The sequence below is a fragment of the Papaver somniferum genome, unplaced genomic scaffold (assembly GCF_003573695.1).
Source record: "Papaver somniferum cultivar HN1 unplaced genomic scaffold, ASM357369v1 unplaced-scaffold_57, whole genome shotgun sequence".
Taxonomy (NCBI): Eukaryota; Viridiplantae; Streptophyta; class Magnoliopsida; order Ranunculales; family Papaveraceae; genus Papaver; species Papaver somniferum.
Genome location: NW_020648415.1, coordinates 1,835,743 through 1,851,543, shown reverse-complemented (window position 1 = coordinate 1,851,543; position 15,801 = coordinate 1,835,743). Strand labels below are relative to the sequence as shown.

At 39.3% G+C, this 15,801-nt stretch overlaps 1 protein-coding gene and 1 pseudogene across 1 annotated transcript; one reads left to right on the top strand and one right to left on the bottom strand.

Moving 5' to 3' along the window:
* Positions 1–6,093: 6,093 nt before the first annotated feature.
* Positions 6,094–6,165, bottom strand: LOC113343395 (annotated as a pseudogene).
* A 3,625-nt stretch (positions 6,166–9,790) lies between these two features.
* On the top strand, positions 9,791–11,394 carry LOC113343290 (patatin-like protein 2). The gene is made up of 4 exons (XM_026587530.1): positions 9,791–9,931; positions 10,021–10,205; positions 10,314–10,674; positions 10,765–11,394. Exons 1-4 carry the CDS (start codon positions 9,791–9,793, stop codon positions 11,392–11,394), a joined length of 1,317 nt encoding a protein of 438 aa, XP_026443315.1.
* Positions 11,395–15,801: the final 4,407 nt, after the last annotated feature.

The window sequence follows — 15,801 nt, the reverse complement described above, 5'->3', positions numbered from 1 at the left end:
CGAATATACCTACGAGTTTTGTTCCGTCTTTTGATAAATCAAGGTGGACAGGAACCAATTGATAAACCAGACTTATATTCCCGAAGAACAGCCTAGTATTATAAATCACCTCACAATAATCCTAATCGACGCAGCGAAAAAAGATATTATGGAATCACAAACGATAAGACGAAGTGTTTGTGATTACTTTTCTATCTTGCCTATCGGAGATATAAATCTCAAGCCAATTATTATAGTTGTACTCAAAACAATAGACGATGCAAGATCAGATCACACAACTACAAGAAAAGTAGTATCGGTCTGGCTTCACAATCCCAATGAAGTCTTTAAGTCGTTAACCTGGTTTAGAAGAAGAAACCAAAGGTTAAAGGAGAATCGACTCTAGCTTATGCAACTAGTATCACACGTAAGGTGTGGGGACTAGGTTTCCCAGTTGCTAGAGTTCTCCCTTATATAGTCTTTCAAATCAGGGTTTGCAATCAATGTTAGCTTGGTAACAAAGCATTCAATATTCACCGTTAGATGAAAACCTGATTAGATCAAGCTAATATTTCTCAACCGTTGGATCGAAACCTTAGCTTGTTACACACAAATGAAATGTCCAATTTTGGGTTTATGTAACCATTCCCAAACATTAACATTTGTTGGTTCAACAATAGTTAACCAAATGGTTAGCCATATGATCACTTTCATATCCACCATATTCTTCTTCACCATAACTAGTCCAAATGACTCAAATGAACTAGTTATAGAGTTGTTCAATTTGCTTAGATCTTATGTAATTACACAAGACACAATCGAAGCAAAAACGATTTGATTCACTCGAATCTCTTCATGAACTTTATAGCCACGGTTTGCAAAAGCATTCCTTAGTTTATATAAACATGAGTTCAAGAACAACCAATTTTAGATATAACCTAATCAAGTTCGCGGACTTAAGCTCACGGAAGGAGTTCACAAACTCCAGCAGAAATTCTCGGGTCGAGAACTTCCGCCAGTTCGCGGACCTTGCTCACGCCACGTTCCGTTTCTCTTGATCAACAAATTTCGCAAACTTTGGTTCAAGGAATAAGGACTTATACATATATGTGTTTCCACAACAATGCTTATATCCTACAAATGGTTATGTAATCTAAACTCTCGTTTCAATCATTGAAACATTCTCAGAGGACGTTATATAGCCGTTATTCACAGACCATTTTTCGTCAGAGAAATTTCCAAAGTGATTGAAACATAACATGACATTTGTCACTAGGTAAAGATGAATTTGGATAAAGCGAAAGCTTACCAACACATATTTCGAGAAATAGATAGGCGAGTTAAACTCGGCTCGAAATAGCAAATGTGTATAATGAAAGTCTATATATCAAAACGACTTTTGTCTCAAGAATAGGAGATAGAGTAAATATACTTTTGAGTGACAGATAAGTTCAAGTCTCCACATACCTTTTAGTCGATGAAGTTCCACCAGTTCCTTGAGTAGTCCTTCGTCTTGTATGATGATTTCCATGGAGTCTTGAGCACAACAAAACTTTCTATCTTAGTCTGAGACCTTTAGCTATATAGGTTATAAATCAAGACTTATAGTTTTGATCACTAACATTGACAAACATGCTTGAGATAGCAACGCATGCGAGTTCGACCGAGCAATGCTCTAACAATCCTTATTTACAGTTGTTAAACTCCAAATATTTTCCTTACCATGATATCAAATATGAACCTCCTCTGATACTAAAAACTCCAGTTGGATTTGGCATAGTATTTTACATGGTATTCAAATTGTGCTTTCCTCTCGACTGCCTGGTACCCAATTTGATCATCGGGTCATCATTCGGAACGGGTTATCCATCGATTCTGCTGGAAGGGTCTACTCTATTGTGGTTCACGCTTTGAGCTTGGAGTCACCTCTGGTTACTCTTCGGAACGGCTAAACCGTCGGGTCTGTTGGGAGGACTTGTTTTGTTGCACGCGTCTTAGTTTGGAGTTACCTTGCGATACTAATCCCAATTACTCTGATGACTTTGATGCGCTGTTGGTGATGAGGTCTCGCGAGAAGGAATTTTGATCGCACGCTTTATGTTTCCCCTTCTGTTTATATATCTCTATACTGCTATTGTATCACTTTCCTGTATTTTATTTTTAGAAACAAATATATATTTGATTTTTAATTTTTGAGTTTTTAACCACTTCGTGTGTGGTGTTGATTATTTGTGCGAAGCATAGTTTGGTTGTCTGCCTAAGGAGGTGGGAAGCATTATTCCCCTATTTGCCTCTGCTTTCTGCCTCCGTGGGGGGTTCATGGTTTTAATCCTGTGAGCTCTACTTGTGCAAACTAGGTCAAGATCTTTTAGGATGATATGGTATGATTATGCGAAAATGGGTTTATATTCTTGCAAATATAGATAAGATGTTTACGCGAAGAATAAGCTTTAAGACTCATCATGCTCTCAAGTTTGGAGGTTGATACATTAGTGCGAAGCAATCCTTCATAATATGTGATGATGTGGTCGTATTTTTAAGTTCTTCCTATCATGCTTTTAGTTACTGGAATATGTAAAACTTATAAATGGAGTATACTTAGCTCGAATGGTGTGCGTTTTCTTCCCGCCTCAGCATGGTTTTTCCATATCTTATTCGCGCTCCTTGTATGGCTTGCCTTTGCACGAACTATATAGGTCTTATCCGCCTCCTAATTAAGGTCTTACTGCCTTCTCCCACATGGAACTTTAAATGACTTATGGTCGCCTTGGGTAGGGTCTTCCACCTGTTGGGTGATGAAATCTCAGTTCCATGTGCTCTTGCGAGTCATTGGCCATCGATCTCGCCTTAACTGTGTTAGTATTCTTGCCTCCTCAGGTTATTTCTGCGACAATATATCAGGCCTAGGTACTCCCGTGAGTAAAAATCCCCAGTACATTGTCGTCTTTGACACAATTCAGCTCCCTAGTGGAGGGTGTCGTCCATTTATATTCCCCCTGAATCGCCCTTTAAATGAAGTCACCCCTAACCATTTCAGTTGGTCTCCTCCCATCCAGTTATTCAACGACCAGTGTTATCGCAACCCCATGCTTTTCGCCTAAGTGGCTTAATAGGCATGAGATCACACCCTAGGTGGGGTTTATTTGGACCGAGTGTATCACAGGGCCAGACCATCTTCTTCTCCACTGGTCTTCTTTTACACCACATACCGGAGATCTTATTTGCTGAGTGGTTCGTTCTCAGTGACCTCCAGTGGATGGGCTTTTCTTTCACCCCCAATAAGTAACTTTTCCCAGGATACACTAGTTATGACGCGCGTTAGGGCTTAAGGGTCGCCTCTTACACACTGTGCAGTTTTCCAGTCGCACAGTAGTGCGAACTAAGTTAACACGCCACAATTGTAATCCCAGCCTTCCTAGGTAGAGGTTTTTAATAATATCTTATTGCCCCTATTGAGGTCTTACAGAAATTTTTGTAGCTTTGTAGCATTGTTTTTATTTCGCCTTTGTTTGCTTGCTTGCTTATCAAAAGAGCTTGCTTTATATTTGAATTTCCTTGAATTGATACACAACTTGATTCTTCCGTTTTATTCTTCCCAGGTGTTTTTCCTTTCATGCTTAGTTGTCACATAGTGAGTGGAATGCGACAGGTGACTTCTTCTCCTGTTTTTCTCATGGCTGGATAAGAGTCTGATTTCCAGCGAGGACGTCTTCGTTATTTTCGCACGCTTGCCTCAGCATTCTTCTATGCGACTTTCTGTTTTTCTTTTTTGCAGCTTTTGATATATTATAGGTTCCTTGACTTTGCCTTGTAGTGATTTGGATGTGGTTTTCATGTCGAACCATCTTTGCCCATTGTTTATTATGATATAACGTCCTCCTACTCATCCTACATCCTCTTCGCCTTGGCTGATGCGTTTCGCTCAATAGATTCCCGTCTGCTTGTCTCGTTCTTTCTTCTTTTTATGTGCCTCTTTCCTTACAGGATCTTTTGTAACTTTCTCCGTACTCTATTCCTAATTCGTATTCTTGTATCCTTCTTCTTAAGTTTTGATTTTCTATCATAACCACCTGTTTTCTTGTACGAGGTTGACCCGTTCTTCTATCAGCATCTTCTCGGTTTCTTTCCATTGTGCGAGTCGTGTTTCATTATCGCACCGCAGAGCAAAGATCTCTTCATATTGATTTCGAAAGTGGGACTGATTTTCTCTTCTATCATCACCCCAGTTGATGTTTATCATTGGTCTTTCTGGGTCATATGGTTGAACCCATTCCGTCCAATATTTCGGATTTTCCATGGCGGCGGCTAGTTTTTTTCCGCGTCTGCTGTCAGAATTTCCTCTTTGCATGACTGGGGTTTCCAGTGTAAGGAGTCACAGTGTTTTGAAAGGTCAGGAGTTTTCTGAGCCGATGAAGAATAGGGTATTGTCCTTATCACAGTGACACTCCACTGTAGTTTTTGGGAAGACAGTTTTTTTGAGTGGGTGAGGACTCAAAAAATCATCACAAGTAGGCGAGTTCTCCTGGTGGGTAGGAAAGGTGGTAGGGTGATAAACAGGTTATACAGGTGATGATTTCTAACTGGATACTAGCAGGTGAGGAATAATCATCCTTGTTTCTAGCGCCAAAATGTGGTTGCGGAAAATCCCACAACTACACCCAATGAAGTGATAAGAACACAAAGTCTAAGACATAGAGATATACTTAAACATTAATGATATTATACGCTTCTTGACACTAAATATGATCTTCAAACAAGACTTTAGATTGAAAATATGACGATCTTACAAATACTAAAAGATCCAAACATATAACAATGGAGATGATAAGTACAAGGTTAAACCCTAATGGATTCTCTCTTCTTAGAATGATTTTAGCCTTTTTTACTTGACGGAATTCTATCTCTCTCCTCTATCTTTACTATCTGGACCCTTATATAGGCAAATACCATGGTAGAGGACAACTGGGTTCACGTGCAAAATCTCTGCTAATTGATCTCTGTTCATTCTGTCGTATTCGCCAGGCTTTGGGGAGATGTTGCTGTCTTTCGCGTTACTGCTTCGTACTCTTCTCGATTGATATCGTGTTGTGCTTGTCGTATGGTTGTTCTTCGTGCTTCTTTCTCTTTGTCGTGTAATTACTCTTTTCCCAATTTCTCTCTTCTTCGTGTTAATGATTGTCTTAGTCAAGGCGAGGTTGTAATTTAGTGGTGTGCGATATTTGGCCCCTATATCCAATGCTATACATTGGGATTGAAAAGTAAAAAGCAGCACGTCCACACCAGGAATGAGCTTATCCTGCACTACTACATTGGTGCGGGCTTTACATGAGCAGTGAGAAGTGAGTTTAATAATGTTCTTGCTGGAAAGCATAAAAGGTAGAAGAGATCAATCCTTGACATTTCTCTCCAATATTCAGGCTCAAGGTTAGATTTAGTGAAGTAAGCCAAAAATGGAAAAAGCAACAAAAACAGATTTACTGGAAAGTAAAACGCACAAGCAATTGGCTGGACGACAATATGTGGTATTGTAACATGGAATATATGGAAGGCAAGATGCTAATTGTTTTTTTGGAGACAAAAAGCAAAATCCAAAAGACGTAGTTAACATCATTGAGGGTGAACTTAAGGTCTACTCAGCGGCATTCATCAATTTAATTTCTGTACAAACAAATTGTCTTAACTAAATAAGGAACGGGATGCTAGTACAAATTTAATTTCAAGCAAGTTTTCTTGAAAACTTGCTTTTTCATTCTTTTAGGCATTAGAAAAGTAAACTGGTTTTTTTTTTTTTGATCGGCCGTTAAAAAGAAAACTGCAATATTCCGCCTATATAATAAATACAGAGAGGGAGTATATAAAAAGCTCTGGAGAAGTAAGAAATATGTGCCATACATCTCAAATTAAAATTACTAATGCAGTCAACCTCGTGGAAATACTCAAACCTTTTCACTGCGACTGGGTTTATCAGCAGGATGTCAAAACTTATTAATTAAAGAACCCATGTTTTGCTCTTTTAACCTCAAATATAACCAAACTGTAACAAACATAGAAGAATCTCCTAATTCTGGATCTGGATACAAATATTTTTTCTCTAAGAAACTTAGTTATGGTTGAGTATCAGAACTGGCTTTCTAAGTCGCATATCAGAATTTCTGCTCAGAGCCCAGCGCAAACTTCATCATATACTCATCCCAAACCAATGTTTTGAAACCCGGATCGAACGTCAAACCAGTAACTTTACTGGGTCAGGATCAACAGGTCTAACCAGTGGTTCAATCGGGAGTCACTGGATCAAATGTAGAATAGGTATTTAATATTTTATCTTATACTCTAACATTTTAACTTCATGTAAAAGAAGACCTAAAGACAACCAAGGATAGGGATGTACACATGCAACTTAGGAAGTAATTAGATGCCCACGTGGTTTACCTCTTTATGTCCGCATATTTGGCCATCAAATGTTACATTTTTACGTTTTCTGCCACCAATCCCTAAGCGGCTACGAGGACCAAATACTTCAAGTATGTGGCCCCTCTTTATATTTTGACACATATTGTAAAGTAGAAAAAAAAGTTTAAAAATTATTTTATTACACAATTATTTTAACTAAAAAAGAAATTAACTTCCTACTTTTTCTCAAAAAGTGAATGCTTTATGGGGATTTATAGGGGGCAGGTTTTTAGGTTATACAGGTGTCAAGAAATAAAGATGGACCACATACTCATTGTATGTGGCCCGACCACATCGTAGACGGAGCGTCCTTATTGCGTCTTCTCTTCTCCTACAACATCTCTCCTAAACATAAGTACTATAAAGTAACAACTCTTTGTGCCTCTCCATCTCTAAAAAATCACCGCAACTTCAAAAGAAATTGAAGATCAATTGTAACAAACATGTGTTTATATAAAAATTGAAGGTCTGTTGTAACATCAATTTGTTGGAAAAACAACTTCTCACTTCTTTGATCTTTGATATCAAATATTTAATTATGGGTTTTGTGTTTTCTTGATCTTGGTTGATTGTAAAATAATGATTTTTCTAAATTAGGTATCTCAATTGAACGAAGAAGATTAATGGTTTTGGTTGGAAAGTGATTCAGTGCATAAATGTTGATTTGTATATGAATTTGTTCTTTCGTTTGATATTTTTTTCTTTTCCTTAAAATTATCGCAATTGTAGTACAGGAGTACAGGACTACTAGGTCAATTGATAAAACCCGTTCAAAATCGGACTGGTTTGTATGGGTCACTGGTTAGATCGGACGGGTCAGCCGGTTCGCTGGTTTTTTTAACATATTAGTGGATCAGTGCTGATTCGGACCATTTTGCTTACTGGTTCACCGGTCCAACCGGCCGGTCCGGTCGGGTTCTTTAAACACTAAACCCAACTAACAAAGTTTGAATCGAACCTAGCCCTAGCCAACTCAGAACAGACACAACCAGACATGGAACATGTCAAATCAACGAAAATGTAATTTGTTTTATTAGGATCCTCAGAAAAATGTTTCCTTTCAATATTATCTTTCTTGTAAGATGTGTACCTATGCCTTGGAAAAAACTCTACAACAAAACCTATCTTTAGACTCAGATTATAACAAAAACTTTTCTAGAACTGTTCATTTCTTTTCACTGCAACCGGTTGCTAAAGATTGCACCATACAAACAAAAGATACAACGGTCGAACTTATGGTAAAAAAGAAAACTGAGATGAATGTACTTGGTGAATCGTAAAAGAGAAGATATCAAGGTTCAGACATAATAATGGATTTAGCATGAAAGGTCTGCAGATCATGGCCGCATTCTTAATGCAAAATTCTGCACTATAAGATAGAATAAAACAGGAAAGAAGGAAAGACAACTAACAATTTTGATGGATCCACAAAGCATACCTGTCGCGAGTTAACACACTAGCCTCACCTTCTATTAGCACTTTTGTAATTATATACTTGTGAAATACTGAAATGTCATAGTATGGTGCACCAAAAACTAACAGTGATCATACACTACCACGGGTTCTGGACAGAAACAGAACTTATACATTAACAAAGCTCACAGACGTGTTCAACTAAAATTTAACGAGTTGGAGATGATACTGCGTAAATAGAACTGAGTTCCCACCACAGATATTCCCAGTGAATCAAAAATAAAGATCCCGAAACGACTGTGTTGCCTGCATATTCATGGCATACTGGCTTGAGAGCACAAGCGTCGAAAAGAGAGCCAAACAAGAATAAGTTCGACATTCATTCACTATCAAACTATCATTAGAAGATAAATATCGATCCACTAGGTCAATGAGAGCTTTTAATAAGGAAATATAGCAATCAATATTTCTCACTATATTAATAGACCAAAGTTTGTAATCTAAGGCTACAATGTATGTTGCAGTGTTCAGTTCTGTTATCTTAGGGAGATGATATATGAAAAGCAAGGTAGTAAAAAAGATTGAGCAGGAACATCAGCTATTAAGATAATTCATTATTGCAAAATGAATTTTTTTTACTGCACTACCAGGACTGATTAGATTTTTCCGAGTAAATTAAAATCAATGGACAACTACGGCCAAATAGTTTCTCATCTAAGGAAACTAGTGAGCATTTCGCAGCTTATGGAGAAATGCATAAGCAATGATAGTTTTACGAATTTTTCTGATGGCAGGCAATTGCCTCCTACCAAACTTTATAACTATCCCGAAAAGCTTGTTTCATTTCAAAGACCAAACAGCAAGAAGAAGAAAAGATGGAACAAGATAAATGAAATGCAAGTCATCTTTTTAATCAGATAGTCAGCTAATAAGTTGAATGTGGAGTACTTAATAACGTTCAAAATGGATTATGAGGTCAGATAATGTCTACTATAAATGCAATAAACAACCGAAGTACAATACTCTTGGTGGTCATCAACTCATTACTCGATCGCTAGCTATGATGAATTTATACGGATTATAGCTACCAAAGGAGCAAGCAGCGATCGGTTGATGCATTTTTTGTGCATAATATCACCGCATGAGTATAAATTATTTTGGGGACATCAATCTCCTTAATCCTGTCCACTTATACCAAATCACATTGCCCACTAACAAACCTATTTCTCATATTATGGTGGAGCTAACACAGCTGTAATTAATGCAGTGTAGGATAACAAGTATAGTGGTGTAGGTTAAGAGTTTTAAACTTGTGGCAGCCGGCCTGTTTTAGCCCCTGCAAAGGTCCGAAGCTTAACCTCAGCTTAGCTTATACTTGACTTGCCATATTCGTAGCCAACCTTTAGAATGAAGTTAGGAAACGACTGAATTGAGAAAAAACTGAAAAAAGAAATCAAGCAACAAAAAACTATAGATAAGATCACTTTTACTTGGATACAAAAAAATGGAAATTAAGTGTACGTGGTGGATAGGATCAGATTGTAAGAGGGGAATACTCATTGAAGCTCCTACAATGGAGTTGCTAACTCTGAGCCTTAGTGGATAAAGTTTTACGGACTAAGCATGCTTAATATGGTACTGGTTATCCAGATCATTAAAACAATTTCCAAATCAAGAACTGATCATCAAACTTATAGATGGAATGTTTCAATAGTCTGTACAAGTTATAGAAATTATAAGTGGATAGCATCATCCAATAATCCGAATCATCAATGCAACTACAAACTTATCCACAACTTTTTGTAAGCTATATATACTCATCCATAACTCATTAACCAAACTACAACTCCTTATCTTTGCTTCTTACAATCTTATATCTCTGCTTACCAGTTTACTCATAGTTTGTTTGTTACATTGTGTGATTTCATCTGTTTTTTTAATCATTGACATGGATAAAGTGAATGATTCTGCTAGTTATGATGATCGATTACCACCCTCAAAACTAATCACAGTTCTTTGTATCGATGGTGGAGGTGTCCGAGGAATTATTCCTAGTACCATTCTAGGATTCCTTGAAGCTAAACTACAGGTATAATAATAATTTTCTGAGTAATGCATGCATTGATTTTATTGTATGTTTATAACTAATATTGAATTATGTTGTGCAACTAACTATAGGAATTGGATGGTCCGGATGCAAGAATTGCGGATTATTTTGATATAATCAGTGGGACAAGTACCGGCGGACTTGTGACAGCCATGCTAACTGCACCAAATGCACAAAACCGCCCACTATTTGCAGCCAAAGAAATCCCTCAGTTCTACCTCGACCACTGCTCAAGGATCTTTCCACAACCGAATCGGTATATTATACTATACTTTTGTTGATTTTTTGGATTGCTTGATTAAGTATTATCGCATTATTCTTGTTTGTACTATGTTCTTAATATGCTTTTTTTTTGCACATGTAGTGGGATTTTTGACAATGCCAAAAAGTGGATTCATGACATGGTTGGAGGACCAAAATATAATGGTGAATATCTTCATAGACTTTTGGAGCAGTTACTTGGAGAAACTCGATTGCATCAAACATTAACTTCCGTTGCTATTCCAACTTATGATTTGAAACTAAAACACAGCTGTATCTTCACAACCGAAAAAGCAAAAACCTCTCTAATAGAGGATCCTTTACTTTCCGATGTCTGTATTGGCACTTCGGCTGCACCAACTTACCTTCCTCCTCACCGTTTCCAAATAAAAGGCAAAGTCCGTGAAATGGAAGAAGTACGAGAGTTCAACCTCATCGATGGTGGGGTAGTTGCCAACTCCCCGGTAAGGAAACACACACTAATTAACGGATTTAAAATATAGAAGTTTTGGTGACAAATTTTTTTGATTAATAAACTTCTCTTATGTTTACAGATAATGCTTCCATATGGATTGGTTCCTGGAGTCTGCAAGGGAAATCCAAATTTCTTCACCCAGGGAAAGGGAAAAATTCTGATACTATCATTGGGGACAGGATCATCGACAATAGTAGAGGCAGAAAAAAAGGAAATAACAGCTGACGTTGCAGCTAAATGGGGAGTTGCAGACTGGTTACGCCACACAAATGGACTTAGTGATTTGTTCTCTCCAGCAGAGTCTGACATATCATATTACGACAATGCATCTATCATAGCTCTCTCCCAACTCTGGCTCGGTGCTAGTCAAATCGAGTTCTTCAGAATTCAACATAACTTCACCAAGAGTGAAAGTAGTTCATTATCTTCAATGGACATAGCAACAAAAGAAAATCTCGAGAATCTTGTCAGACTAGGCCAGGATTTGTTAAAAAAACCTGTTACACAAGTGAGTGTCGAGACAGGTCAACTTGAACCCGTGGTGCATAACGAACAAGAAAGTCGCCAGCAAGAAACAAATGAAGAAGCACTCGCGAGGTTTGCCAAACTGTTGTCAAGTGAAAGGAAGGATCGGCTTGGAAGAAACTACAGTAACGAATCGGATACAGAAAGTGCCATGGATGCTAGTTTATTATCGAGTTGTCTCTAGTGCTCGTAATGTTATTGTAATACTCAAATTTGTGCACATTATCTGTCCATGATATCTTTTATTTTCCTTGTCGCATTATTCACGAAGCTCATTGTTTCTCTGTACTGGAGTACTGGTACAGTCGATAATTATATATATCTTCTTTTTAATTTAAAATGTACTTCGATCGTTAACGTATCCAAAATAAAAGATACAGTGATAAAGACAAATAATGGAACATGCCTTTATGAACGAAAATATATTGCGACCCTTTGCAGAAGGAGGCAAAGTCTAAAGAACAGATCTAGACATTGAGGACAAAGCGCAATATATTACCGTGTACCATTACCATAAAAAAAAAATTCCTCCCAAAATATATTGGTTATCTAGACAAATGGGAACTGTATTAAGACCACCAAGTGAATTCCACATAAAATCTGAATTCGCAGAAGGATTTGTTGAGAGAATGAAGGAATCTCAAAGAGGGTTTTTAGGGAAAAAAATGGGCACCCCAGTTGGAGAAACTATGTCATTACTCTACCGGTGCATTTCTTAGTTCCTGTGGATGGAATTCAGTGTTAGAGAGTCTGACCCTATAATTGGATAGTCCTTAGCAGCAGAACAATGTTATATTGCAAAAACGATGGAGGAAACGGGTGTTTTTATGGAATTACTGCAAAAACAATATATTTTTTTTCACAATGATGGTCCTTAAGTGCATCTCATCCCAACGCCAACGGCTTCAGCCAAATACTTAACCAGCAAAATATAGGTTAAGACAAACCTATGTACTTACACGAACTATATGGTGTTACCATTTTCCATCCGTCAGCAATATCTTTATGCTATAGCTCATCAACAATCTCTGGCTGTATTGCTCCAGCGAAGCCTAGTGGTGGGATCTCAATGGCCCGGCACCCCAAAACTGGCCAAATATATATGGGCTACCAAGTTCTTGGCATGAATGATGCCACCAGTGGGTGGGCCAAATGATTTGCAGAAATTTTATGCAACAGGTATTACTTAAGGAAATCGATATCATCATTTACCTTAATATAATTGTACTCTAATCTTACATCAAGGTGCTCATCATATATGTAAATTTGCTTGTGTCAGATGGCAATTGTTAGGAAATAGCACATGGTCCCCCCACCAATGAAAGCCAGTCATAAAAGTTCCTTACTTATAGTGGTAAATGTAGGCTTTCCTTATCGTGTCATCGTAAAGATTGTGTTGCCATCATCCCACCTGCAATAATCAGGGACATCCATTGGTGCTTGAGGTAAGTACTGCAATATAGTACTAGTATATCCTGAAGTTCTACAATGCAGCAGCAAACATGTGAACACGTAAATCACGAAGGCATCTATGTGTTCACAAACAATATTCACACTCTAGGTACCAACTCGTGCTGATAATACAATGGCATCGATTCCTTGGCTCAAAACCTTCGGGTTTATCATAGCCTCATCTAAGAACACTGCGAGTGGCGTTTACGCAAGGGAAGATAAAGAAAACGAAGCATAAAAGTAAAACTCATGAAGCGTTAGACAAAAATAAAGTGGTGAAGTGTAAATGAGACGGGGATTTACGTGGTTCAGCACTATGGCCTACATCCACGGGGTTGTTGTTTCACTATGTACTTGATGATTACAAAGATAGTCGAGTGACTTTGGAGTTTACATAGGTCTGTATATTGTAAAGGACTAACTTACACTCACAATCTTTCTCCCTCCTTCTCCCCCCATATTTTTGATCCCCTTACTCTTGGTGGAGAGGGGGTATTTATAGGGTTAGAGTGTGGGACCCATCTCTGAGGACCGTTGGAACCTTATCTTCTTGTGTTCTGTGTCCATCCCGCGGGGGTCTTCGTTTATTACTTCATCACGCAGAGTCGCCTTCGTTCGTTCCACGGGTTGATCGCCACGTATGTTGCTCAGAGTGTTTAATGCGGGTAGTTGAGGTGCCTGCTCGTGTCAGGCAAGTGTCTTCTGCCCCTGTCACATCCATGTCAGTTCATTTTCTCTCCACCGTTGATCTTGGCTTCTTTTGGGGATGAGATAAAGTAACTCTTCGGGAGTTATCTGGTGCTCCGCAGTACATCGTGTTACCGGTACGGCTTTTTAACTTCTGCCCTTAGATTTGTTTGGGCAAAGATCCAACGTCGGCGGGATGAGCATCTTAGCTGTGGGCACATGTCATCATGCTTTGATGACTTTGTCCGCATGCTCTCCACGTATGTTCCTATATACACGTGTTTGATGATGAAATATGTGCACACAATTTGCCCCTTTTCTTCGGGCTTGAGTGTTTAGTGGGAGCATTGAAGAAAACAGTCGTTACATATTCTTCCTCTCTCCTAATAACTTCTCCTAGAGACTTGGGCATGTTTCGTATTCGTGCATTAACTGCTCATTTAATGGGCACGTTTCCCATTCCTCCCTTAACTTACTTCTCTTTCTTTCGAGTATATTAAGGAGGGGAGAAAAATTAATTTCATTCTCCTTCGAAAATTAATTTCATTCTCTGTCATTCTTTGTTCTTCAGCCATTAAATTCTCTGTATTTCTTTGTTCTTCAGCCATTCAATTCTCTGTCTTAGTATTTATCACGCTCCCTTCATTGTTTCTAGTTTGTTTCGTTATCTGTCAGTCTTCATTCTTTGTTTTTCGACCATTAAATACTCTGTCTTGGAATTAATCACGCTCCCTTCTTCATTGTTACTGGTTTTTTGTCCTCTTCCTGCTGCTGTTTATGGTGGTAACGTTTCTTTTCTTTGTTCTTTTTGTTTTAATCTGTGTCAGTTGTAAATTTGCTGCTGTTGATCGTATTGTAGCCTCCCATTTTTACTGCTGTCGTCCTTGTTTGTGATGAAGAACCCTTTTCTAATGCTTGTATGCTAGTTTGCCCTTGTTCTTCGTCGAAAATCAAGGAGGCCATTGTTTTACGTGTATTGAATGGATTTTTGAGTTTGGCGTTTTTAGGGTTTCTGTGTTATGTTGAGATGGACTTCCTATTTTTTGGTTTTTGATCTTTGGTAATGACCTTGTGTTTGTTTCTAACTTGTTTATGTCGTATCTCTTCGCAGCCATGTCTGACCGTCCGCGTCCTCCTCATCAAACTGGGGGTTCTAGTCTACCGAGATCTCCTCCGCGCAGAGAGTCTCAAATGGATCCTCATGGTATCAGAGTTTCTTCTTCAGGGGCGAAGGCCTCTCCTCCTAGGAAAGATGGTCCAAAAAATCCTTCTGTGTCTCGAAACGCTGCCGAGCGTGCGGTTTCTCGTCCTCGTGATGACGTTAGGTGTACGCAGACACCTCCTCGTGCGGTTGCTTTTGATGTTCCTCCGCTGCGTTCAGTAGTGCCTGTGCAGCACCCTCTACCTCCGCCTCCAGTACTTCCTCTCAAAGGGAAGAATACCAAAGGTTGTGTCCCAAGGACTGAATCGTCTAAAAATCCTTCTTTGAAAAGACGAGCTTCCGAGGCTTTTGTTGGTTCGTCTGACCCCGCGGAACAGGATGAGGCTGCCCCGGTGATACGCAGTGTTCCGGTCAGCAAGAAGAAAGTGACGTTCAAGCATATAGACCTTGAAGTTTTCAAATAAAAGCATGAGCTTCAAGCCTTCGAGGTTCGTTTCTATGCCCCTGAAGATGATATTACTTATGAGCTCCTCTCGAAGTATCAGTTTGACGAGTTCCATCTGTTGACTACGGTTGGAGCTTTCGAGGCGGGTCTTATGCTGCCGTTATACAAGTCTGGCGACTCCTTCTATTATGATGTGCTTGCTGGTCGTGAAGGCTCTTCTACCAATACTCACAGCCGTTCCGTGTCGCAATTATCGGGGAATTATCTCCGTGCACTGAAGGAGTGTTATCTGCGGAGTAAGGGGCAGACGACGATGACCTGTTACGTTCCAAATCCCGCGGAGAGGGAATGGTACACTCCTGAAAATTTCAACAACTCTTTTGGCGATTACGTCAATAGTAGGAACCCTAAGCCGTGGAGTGTTAGCCTTCGGAATCTTGCTGCTCCTCGGGGTGTGATTCGTCTGTTAAGTGAGGTTAGCGATGCCAAACTGAAGTATGTTCCGGGCACCGAGGGGTCTAGTCAGCGGAAACTTTTTCCGGCCCGTGAGAGGATCAAGCGTGACCATGACTACGAGTGGCACGCTACTGTGATCGATGTCGTTGGTCCTTGGGCGTACGGTTGGATTCCCTGTCCACGCGGTTGGCGTCCTTCTGGGAGTAGCAGGCCACGTGAATCTCCTCCAGCTCATTATGGAGATTTCTGTCCCTGGCGTTTAAACTTCGCAGGTATGAACTTTCCTTACGCCCTAGACGTCGTTGAAGGAGACGAGGAGGAAGGTTCTGGTGCCATACTTCCACCGAAGAGTGCCACTACTGCTAAGGTATGGTTATATCAGTTTCTGG

What these genes read in the sequence shown, in the direction of transcription:
- LOC113343290 (XM_026587530.1), top strand. Translation starts at nt 9,791, where the DNA reads ATGGATAAAGTGAATGATTCTGCTAGTTATGATGATCGATTACCACCC. An exon ending in TCCTTGAAGCTAAACTACAG is followed by an intron (nt 9,932 to 10,020) that starts GTATAATAATAA and finishes AACTAACTATAG; the next exon opens with GAATTGGATGGTCCGGATGC. An exon ending in GGGTAGTTGCCAACTCCCCG is followed by an intron (nt 10,675 to 10,764) that starts GTAAGGAAACAC and finishes TTATGTTTACAG; the next exon opens with ATAATGCTTCCATATGGATT.